Raw genomic sequence first — 10,804 nt, forward strand, 5'->3', positions numbered from 1 at the left:
AGTATTTTCATTCATTTATATGACCCACTTGTTCTTTTGCCTTATAAAATATAAGAGTAAATACGTAGGCGGTAGTGTTAATCAGTTGAACACAGTTATTAGTCAAGTGTCACCGTTCCTTAGCCAGTTTCAAACATGGTGCTGTACAGAGGCCTTATAGTCTTACACAATCACAACAGTTTCTACCACTTGTTTCTGTCATTTGGTGTAAGACGAGGATAGAAAGAGACGGTGAATGCGATCGCGAGCATCAGCGTGATAGACAATACGGCCTCAGGTTGGCTAATGTGGTGCTGTGACAAGGATTACGTATAACAAATATTGCGAGCATGTTTTTTTAGTTAGCATTGTTGTAATGTGACAAAGTACGAAGCCGGTTTCAAAAATAAATTAATAAATTATAAAATACTCTTACAAATGTACCTAGTCTTATCTTAACTTAGTGTTCTAGCTTCACTTAGCAACTAGTGTTCTTAGAAAGGTCGCCGCGTGCCACTTGGAAGGCAGGCATTGACTGAAGGCTTCTAACAGCAAGGGCTCTTGTTCCACAGCTTGTCTGTAAAAAAAAGAAACTTTCGGTAACTTTAGGTAACTTATTACACAGTTTTTGTGTAGCCATCCTTATTTTGTCATATTTATAAAACCAGACTCTAAATGTGGTGCTGTGACAAGGATTAGGTATAGCAAATACTGCGAACATGTTTTTTTTAGTTAAGTGTTGTTGTAATGTTACAAAGTATGAAGTCGGTTTCAAAAATAAGTTAATAAATTATAAAATACTCTTACAAATGTACCTAGTCTTATCTTAACTTAGTGTTCTAGCTTCACTTAGCAACTAGTGTTCTTAGAAAGGTCACCGCGTGCCGCTTGGAAGGCAGGCATTGACCGAACGCTTCTAACAGCAAGGGCTCTTGTTCCACAGCTTGTCTGAAAAAAAAGAAGCTTTCGGTAACTTTAGGTAACTTATTACAGACTCTAGTTTATATGACAAAATAGTTCTAGTTACTAGAGTAAGATAGTAACTATTATACAGGGTGTCCCAGAAGTCGACAATATACCGTCGACAGCTAATAGGGCAGCTCTCAGAATATGAGGTTTTCTGTATAGTTACATTGGCACTTAAAAGGAATAAGGCTTCATTAACTTGAAATAATTGTTGATTCAGACGTTACTTTGTGGTGGTCCCATACCAATGACCTACAACCTTGCTATACTCTGCCACAAAGGGAGTGGAGCGGAACTCTACCCCTGCGCTCTATTTGTAATACTTGTAGTTGTAGCATGTAATTTGCAGCTGTTCAAAATGGAATAATCTTTATTTTGGATAGTGCACACATATACGCATATATAACGTATATAAAAGTGCATTTTATTGATTGTTTACCTGTAATCTTCAAAAGACACTCGACCGTCCTTGTCGATGTCCATTTTCTTAAGCACCAGCTCCACCAAGTCTCGTACTCCCTCATCAGGATCTTCGTCACCTGGTTGCTTCAGCAATGAATTTCTGCCACAAAACAAAGTTTAGTACAGTTAGTATTTCTGTAATAGGAAAGCAAAGACCCTTGCCCTTTTCTACTATTATCCTTTATGGAGTGTTTGTACATAGGTAAGTGCAAAAGTACCTATATATTTTTTTACAGGTTCGATGATTTTATTGTCGTCTATTAGTAATATGAAGGTCTTAACCTGGATATTAAGACCTATTTAATGACCTAAATACTGGCGTTGTTTATTATTGGACCATTTTGACCCATTTTAACACATTTCGGCAGCGATACTTACTTCAGCAGCGAAAACATCTCATCCTTGGTGATCCAGCCATCTGCATTCAAGTCGTAGACAGCGAAGCAGTGCGTACGCCGTTCTTCATCAGTACCCCGCAGCATTCTGCTGAGACCTCTGGCCCAAGCCTCGAACTTGATGGCCCCCTCTCCCCCGGCAGCTCCGCGCTCCCAAGTCACCCATATCCTGTCTAGGATTGCTTCCTCGGTGACCAGGTCGAAGGTGTTGTGCAATACATCCCGGAAGGTGCTTTGGTCTATGCCCTGCAGAAATTAAGTTTAAATTGAAGGATCTGGTCACAACTTTGCGCGACCAGGTGCGTTTTTTCGTTTCTTGCGCGGTAAATAATTACTTACCTTACCGAGTTTTTAATTAATTAATATACGCATTCTGTATCTATACCTACAATTTACCGTACTGTGCAAATATAAGTTTTTTAGGTTTTCATCGATTTTTGACAAGTTTTGAATCGTACCTAATACGTTTGCACTACAGATAGAAAACTAAGGAATTCAGATCGAACGTCATTGGGGCATTGGATCCCCTTAAGCGTGTTACAATCCAATTTGCTTTATGGCAGCATCATCGTATAGAATAGAAGACAATGATGCTATCATAAAAATGGTATAGGTACAGAAAACGTGAAAATTTTAATGTCACTTCTGATTTATTTAATATTAAATCTTGTTGATTGAATAATGTTGGTTGTTTTTTTTACTATCTGCTAATCTGTACCGTACTTGAAAGACGGATACGTCTGTACGAAGAATATTTATTTTCGTCGAGTGCAAGAAAACCTACTCTTCTCCACCTCTACAGAAATCAAATATGACGTAAAAATATATCTATGACTAACACCACGTTGATAAAGCTTTATCTCAAGGCAAAATAAGACGTAATGGTGGAAATAAGAGCGACAGACGCTAGGAGTGGGTCACTAAATGCTCTAGATACTTACAACACTAAAAATCACAAAACACTCAAAAAGACCAACCCGGGAGAAATTGAAAAAATCGAGTATAGTGCTTGAAAAAGTTTTTTTTATACATATTTAAGCGGCAATTACACTGAGAAGTTCGCCGCATGCTGCATGCGGCGACCGCAAAAGTGTAAAGAACACGGTAGTTGGCCGCATTCGGTGAGCGACAGCTGCCACCGCCTTAATATGGCCACTGCAGTAGACGGACAGATCGACTAATGTAAAGGCGACAGTCGTTCGACGAATTAGTTTGAAACAATAGTTTAAGAGAAGTTTCCCTGCCGGCCGCGCGGCCGCATTAGGTATTCGTTTGGGATATTGCTGTCTTTATCGCTCGTGACATAAGCGCTCGCAGCCGTCCCCCCCATGCCTTGCCCAACGACGTCCGTAATTTATATCGAGATAGCTGCAGGCTTTTCAAGATTTGGGCGGTTGAATTTTAGGTTTCGTTGTCCTCATTATACGAAAAGTATAGCATAGAAATCAATGATATTTTACAATTAAGATATTTATTATATTTTCTATGCCTGTGGTTTTTTCGATTTTTGTAAAAATGTTTTAATAGTCTGTAATTCTCGTGTAAAGTTGACATCTTTTTTTGTCGACTTTTGAGCTCGTGTAGTGTAGCTACGTTTGTATGGAGAATGGAACGAAGAGACTTTTCTTAACAATTAGTTAAACAAATTGGCGACCGCAGCATCAGGTGAACGACGCAGTATAATTATCGCTTTACTTCACATTCGAGCAGCAAAATGAGAAGATTGTTTATCGCAAAATTAAAAGACCGTATCAACGAATAGTCAGTTGCATTCTATTGCACTTCCTGTAAAAAGCGAAAAGCCAAAGACCCGTTTTTCTTTCCAGCAAATCATTCAAAATAAAAAAAAAACACGTAATCCACGTCATTCGTTTCTGGCTGCACAGTCCCTGCATTAATACCTGCCTCAGCGGAGCGTCCAAACAAATCTGACACGTCCCCTAGAAATAGAGTCGCATTATTATTTCTTCCTAACGTATTTTTTCTGTGTATCGAATATGTGTAAATAAATGTCTTTCTCTCTCTCTCTCTCTCTCATCAGATATTTATCCACGCTTTGTTGCGTCAGATGTGCTGGTGACTGTACTCAAGCGTTCTTCGAGCACAAGCCCGATATTTTATATGCGGCGAATACAAGCATCCGCACATAAACCACGGAAGTCCGTATCGTGGACTCACGCAAAATTTGCCAAGAAATTGCTCGAAAAATTGCTTGCTTTCTGATGACAGTTATTGCTCCAAACGAATTTTATTGGTGCATGTTACCATTACTTTCGTCGTAGCGAGGATACCCCTTAAACTAGATTTTATTAGAATTATTCACGCGGAGTTGGAATAGGACATTCTTTTTCATTTTCATATTACAGATTGCATAACTTACATAGATGACATTATCGCTTCAGAGTTTTCTCTTAAAAACAAACTTTACAATAGAAAGAAGTAAGAAATACATAATATCAGCAGGCAGTTTCGCATTACTTTGTTAACCACGCTTTATTTCAAGGTAGGTACCTAAGTCGTCGCCTCAGAAACCTTTCTCGTTTGTAGTTTCAGCACTTATATTACGCCACGTTAGGAACATACACCATAAAGTTCGTTCAGAAAATCTTATTCGCAGTGACAAACGCAAAACCGTAATAGAACAATCAGCAACACGCGCGAATGTCACGAAGTTTTTGTAGAGAAACTAAGAACAACTCGATTCTGTCGGGTCATCGGTGTTTCGGTATTTTCGTTTAACCTCAATAGCTAACTTTATCCTTAATCTTTAAAACAGTGATCAAAGTAGGTGATAAAAGTTTAAGTAAGCTGATGTCAATCAAGAAGAGTAACTTTTGAATTTTGGAATCTAGATTAAGGGGCTGTTTCACCACCCATTGATTAGCGTTAACTGACGGTTAAATGTGATGCCGTCTCTATTTGTTTTGTTCGAATAGACGGAGACGGCGTCACATGGTGAAACAGCCTCTAAGAGTTATATCAGCTCAAAATCAAGCACCATTTTAATTTAGACCATCCAGAAATTGAGTGAAGTCAAAATGGAGCATTTTGAGTTGATGTACTTGAATCTTGGTGCGAGTTATTCACCGTTTTAGATTGTGTTTTTTTTGTCATTATCCTTTTAGCAAATTTTGTTGAATGTGGAAATTATGTTCAGTTAACTTTTACGGTTTCGTAGTCCTACAAGGAACCCTTAGGTATACTAGTTTCCCCATGGCCATTAGTGCGTCCGCGGCTTAGCTTTTAGAGACTGCTAGTGCTAAAAATCTGTAATTCTCAATGAGTACTCGTATAGGTAGGTACACATATTAACAACGCCGAGAAGTAGTAAAACTTAACTTTCCTTTACTAAGAAATATCGAAGAGGTTAGTAGATGTCACCGGAGACCGAAGAGCTGGCAGTTACCACGGACAAAGAACTAGCTTGGCTGCCAGCATCTTTGAAACCTTGTCTAAGAGGTCTGGCTTAAATCATTTCTTTTTTTTTTTAGTTTTAGTTATTTTTTTTGTTTTACGTAGCTTTTTTAGGTTTAGGTTAGTTTTTTTTTAAATTTAATTGTTATTTACTCTAAGTTCATGTAAATAAAGCGTAGGTATATATTTCATTCGTTAAAATATATTAAATAAATATTATTTTTTATTCAAGATGGCTTCAATAAAGAATTACCTTTTTAAAAAAATTGGGTTGCGTCCTCTAAATACACGTGAAGTGAGTGAGTACTTGTGTTTTATGTATATTTAGTTTTTCATTTTTCTATTACATTTGTATTGTGCCTATTATTTTATTGTTGAACCCGAATGAATCTTCCATTATTTCCTTACATTTCAAGACCTCTAGCCTAGATGTTAAATGATCTTATGAGACCTAAACCACGACCTAGGTTGCGTGCCGGCATCGAGGTCACCTATCAAGCTGCTATTATAGTACCATTATAGATAATACGAAGACTGTCTATGACCATATTATTCATAATAAAAATAACCCTGTCATATTCAAATTGTCTCACATTACTCGTAATAAATCGTGTCTTAAGGGCGGTAAATAAGGAATTATGGACGAGATACTATTAGAAGCTGAAGTCGGAGGCTTTAATGAGTCGATGTTTGTATTTCAGTACAAGCCGTGTGATATTGGTACTATTTTTACAAAATTTGCCAGTACAGATTTTTTTTTAACTGAAGACTCTTATAAATGTTGCATGGAAAAATGTTGGTCAAACACTATAGGGCGCATATAGCCAAATATGCTTTGAAAATATACAAAAAATTTCATGTAAAAACTTATTTTCTTATCCTATCAGGTCAGGTAGGTATTTGTATCCTACAAGCCCCATAGAAGAGGGATTTTTTTTTAATAAAATATATTTTTTACTGGGTAACACTATTAAAATTAACATAAATATAACAGTTTCAAATACATAGGGGCTGTTTCACCATCCTTTGATTAGCGTTAACCGACGGTTAAATGTGATGCCGTCTCCGTCTATTCGAACAAAACAAATAGAGACGCCATCACACCTAACCGCTAGTTAACACTAATCAATGGATGGTGAAACAGCCCGTTAATGTTTTCTCATACAAAAGTCAAAGTCAAAATATCTTTATTCAATTAAGACTATAACAAGCACTTCTGAATGTTAAAAAAAATCTACCACCGGTTCGGAAAAACCCCTGTTGAGAAGAATCCGGCAAGAAACTCAACGAGGTATATTTTTAGGCAACTTACGTCAGTTTTGGGAGCCGTCTGTCCGATGCCGGTGGTCGGGACCGCGGACTGAGCAGCCATAACCAGAGTCCGGTACATCGTGAAGAGAGCCTCCAACTCGTACCTACCGGGGAAAGACATCGTCATCAATCATCGTTGTTAACCATCAATAAATTAATCGAATCAGCCCGGACGTCCACCCACTGCTGAGTAAAGGCCTCTTAATTTTCACGCCACTTTGCCCGGTCCTATGCTAGTCTCATCCACAGTTTACCAACCATCAGCCAGATGTCATTTAACCTGTCAGGTCCACCGTTCTTCGACCCAATCTTGGCCATTACTCCGTAACTGCTTTCGACCATAGTAGCTAGACAGTAGCCAGAAAATTTAAGGCAAAGCTGGTGTTTTGCACACAATGTCAGAAAGATGATTTTTTAAAATCAGTACATTGACAACAACTGTTATTTTAAAGACCCGAGGCCCATTTCACGAAGCTACAAGTTACAATTTACAAGCGGTAGTCTCTTTTCAATGCATACTGTTAAACAAAGACTACCACTTGTACATTGTAACTTGTAGCTTCGTGAAATAGGGCACAGACCACCAAAAACAATCCAATTTCAAATTGAAATAAAAAGGATACAGCATTTTTTTTCTGCTAACACGGCGTTTCATTTACCGGCCAGTACTTCAACAAAACTCACTTGTTAAAATGAGTGCACTTGAGCAGTGCATCGAGGGAGCGGTCCTTTAGTTTTCTATGTGGCATGGCGCGACCGGCCGCCGGGGCGCGCGCGGGCCGACTTAGGGAAGCTACAAGTGTACGAAGCTACTACGGGATTAATAGTTAACCGAAAACTTTATACAGAAACGGTTGTGTAAAACGCGAGTCGTAAAACGATGTTGTGATTCCTTCGGGTACATACTTGTAATCATGAACACTCGCGGTTGTTGGTAGGTGCCATATAGCAAGGATGACATGAAGGTAAAACTTAAGAATGAACCTTCTTAGTTCTTCTTAATACGTGTACAGCAGTGATACCTAAACTAATATTATAAGGTTTTATTGCGTTATTGTTTGCAATGGATAAACACGTGCGTATAGTGGTGATGAGTGTGGATTGATTTAAGCTGATAATTGTAACAATCGTTCTGATGCTGACGAAAATGAAATCCATTTTTAGGGTTCCGGAGCCAAAATGGCAAAAACGGAACCCTTATAGTTTCGCCATGTCTGTCTGGTTGTCTGTCTGTCTGTCTGTCCGTCCGCGGCTTTGCTCAGGGACTATCAATGCTAGAAAGCTGTAATTTTGCACGGATATATAAGTAAACTATGCCGACAAAATGGTACATTTTTTTTATTTTTTATTATTGTATCTCCCATAGACGTAAAGTGTGGGATATCGTTGGATAGGTATTTTAAAATCATTAGACGATTTTTCGGTTCAGTGATTTGTTTGCGAAATATTTAACTTTAAAGTGCAAATTTTCATTAAAATCGAGCGTCCCTGCCCCCTCTAAAATCTAAACCGCTGGGTGGAAAAATTTTAAAAAATTCAAGATGGTAGTAAGTATATCAAAAATTTCAAGGAAAACTATAACGGCTAAGTTTGCTTGAGAATTATTAGTAAATAGCAGCCTAAGGTATAAAATGTACCTAAACTTGGAAGATTCCGTATAAAATACGAAATCCTTAGAAAAATATTACTTAATTTTTTCGTAATGGCTACGGAACCCTATTTTGGGCGTGTCGGACACGCTCTTGGCCGGTTTTTATTGCAAAGTATCGACGCTGTTCAAGATTTGAAAACCAGACAGTTCTACATAGATTCATACTCGTAGTTAATTCCATTACATTGGACGGGTCACACAAAACTGGAAGGAGATCGCAGAGAAAAAGGTGCCGTAGAGTAAGTAAATAAGCAGGGTGAATCCGTGATCAAAATGCCAGTAATATGTGTCCAAATATCAAACTCAAACTCACAACATTTATTGACATAAAAAACGCACTACATCAAAACAAAGACACAGTAAAAACATAAATAGAAGAAGAGTGCAAAATTAGAGACGTTGTGCTGTAGTGTGATGCCAAAAAGACTCAGCTCACCATGTGCCATAGCCCTGTAACCAGGGCTGCAGCGCGGTTTTAGCTGAACCCCGGTGAGTGTGCACCCACGTAACCTAGCACATAAAAATATAGCGACCTACGTGCCATCAATTCCCATCCACCTTAAATGCCTCTTCATCTTCGAAGCAAGTTCAGAATATACTTAAACTTCAACATCACTTACTTGTTAAACTTGGTGGTCTTAACTAACGCATCAAAGACCTTCTGCGGTGGCTTGGCACCTGGTACCACCGGCTTGGGCCTCCGTCGCTGCACTGGAGGCGAGACCCTGCGGGCAGCGGCTGCTTTACTGGCGTTCAGGAAGATACGCACTCCACGAAGAGCTATGCAGCTCGCTGCCATACTTAGGCCTTTGTTATCCGCCATTGCCTGAAAAATTAGAACCTGTAAGCTGAGATTGCAATGGTCTTTGACTGTTGGTCTTCTGAAGAGGCTCTGGATAAATCAACGAAATACAAAGAGCTATGCTCGGAGTTTCTTTGCGCGTCTGATACCGGAATTTCGCCGAAGAACTAGAGTAACCGACATATAATTTGGAGAATATGTAAGATGGTTTTACAGTAACGAAGGGTAGTTCACATCGCTCGCAGAACCGCTTGTGGAATCGTAGGGGAGAAAGGTTTTCGAGTGGTGACCACCAAGCCTCTCACTAGGTGGATAGACGGCATGACGAGAGTTAAGAGCAAACGGCGGATCATCGTCATCATCATCATTATCATCATGGCAGCCGAAAGACGTCCACTGCTGGGTATAGGCCTTCTTCAGTCAGACCGGTCTTGTGCTTTCCGTATCCACCGAAATCCCGCGATCCCGCGGTGGATACGGGTGGTAAATTATAGTGTTGTAAAGAGGAGGCTTGTGTTTAATAGTGGACATCTTCCGGACGAAGCAATTCAATGGTGTGTGTGAAGTTCCCAATCCGCACTGGGCCCGCGTGGGAACTATGGCCCAAGCCCTCTCATTCTGAGGGGAGGCCTGTGCCCTGCAGTGGGACGTATATAGGCTGGGATGATGATGATGATCTTCCGGACGCTGTTGCTGGGATTTTGGCACAAATTTCGTGTGACTTAGATAAATGAAACTGAAACGGTATAAACGGTATAGGATGAGCCGATATCCTACTGAGATTATCGTAATTTATCTATATGCGCAAAGTTACTTTTGGGATTTATATTGAGTGTTTCAGTGAGGGGAAGATCTCGAGGAAACCTAGCTTGTTGCACATCTATGAAATAATCAATGGTGAAGTGTGAAGTTCCCTTTTCGCAATCAAGCCCGAATGAGAAACTAGAGCTCTATTCTGTGACGCTTGTATACTTTACCTTGCTATTCACATTCCGATCGAGATATTTTATTTTACAGATAGACCAAGAAAGAAATGACGAGACGTTTGAACTTGTATGCAAAAAGTTTGGCCTGACATTTGGGCAATGATCAGGAGTTGTGGAGGTCAAGAGGGCACTGTATAGTATAGACTAAAAAAAAACAAAATGAGATTGCAGTTAAGTTTCTATTAAAAACTAAAATAGCGCCAAATACATCTAAACTGGGTCAGTTTAACCCGTACCACATAGCGTGAATACCTGGAAATTAGTTGGAAATGCAAAACTTCGTATAATGAAGACAAACTAATAGATTAGTCGGCAACTTGGTAATTAAGGGAGCAAGTAATCGCGCATGATAGAGCGGTGCGAGGTACGGCCTGCTAGCTAATGGAAGTCATAGATATAGTCAGTAGCTGGCTGCATGTTTGTGGTGGTGAATCAGCACAGTACCTAGGTACCACAAAATAAGTAATAGTAGGTACTTACAAGTAGCTACAGTACCACAGAATCAGTAAAGTACAAGTACCTACCTAGAATCAGTTGACGTAAAGGGTTTATATTTGGATTGAGTCGCTTTGAATTGACAATTTGGATTTGTATTCATACTTAAATAATTGTATCGTTGACATTGAATTTAATAATTACTATCCTAGTTTCGTCTTGTTTCATAATATTCAACATTTTTTGCATGCCTACTCTTATAAGTTAATTGTCATCATAGAGACTATCAATCTTACTTTTAACATCTCAACATGAACATGATGTTTTGCAAATAAAAAATAAAATAAAAAATGAAGAGCACAAGAAACGAGGTTCTTGCTTTTGTTCACTTGTTGGTTAAATA

The 10,804-nt window shown here is 39.0% G+C and overlaps 1 protein-coding gene across 2 annotated transcripts in view; it reads right to left on the reverse strand.

Moving 5' to 3' along the window:
* Nucleotides 1-467: 467 nt before the first annotated feature.
* Nucleotides 468-10,804, reverse strand: part of LOC141438450 (calaxin) — a 16,652-nt gene continuing 6,315 nt past the window's right edge. The window contains exons 2-7 of one of the 2 annotated variants that reach the window (XM_074102327.1): nucleotides 8,799-9,004; nucleotides 6,529-6,631; nucleotides 1,786-2,048; nucleotides 1,385-1,507; nucleotides 795-927; nucleotides 468-556 (exon numbers count right to left, since the gene is read on the reverse strand). In XM_074102327.1, coding sequence (XP_073958428.1) covers nucleotides 825-927; nucleotides 1,385-1,507; nucleotides 1,786-2,048; nucleotides 6,529-6,631; nucleotides 8,799-9,001 — 795 coding nt within the window. In that variant the 5' untranslated portion in view covers nucleotides 9,002-9,004 and the 3' untranslated portion in view covers nucleotides 468-556; nucleotides 795-824. Of the gene's footprint in view, nucleotides 557-794; nucleotides 928-1,384; nucleotides 1,508-1,785; nucleotides 2,049-6,528; nucleotides 6,632-7,211; nucleotides 7,342-8,798; nucleotides 9,005-10,804 lie in introns of those variants that run through there. The other variant, XM_074102328.1, reaches the window with a different exon arrangement.

Source organism: Choristoneura fumiferana, chromosome 18, assembly GCF_025370935.1.
Source record: "Choristoneura fumiferana chromosome 18, NRCan_CFum_1, whole genome shotgun sequence".
Classification (NCBI taxonomy): domain Eukaryota; kingdom Metazoa; phylum Arthropoda; class Insecta; order Lepidoptera; family Tortricidae; genus Choristoneura; species Choristoneura fumiferana.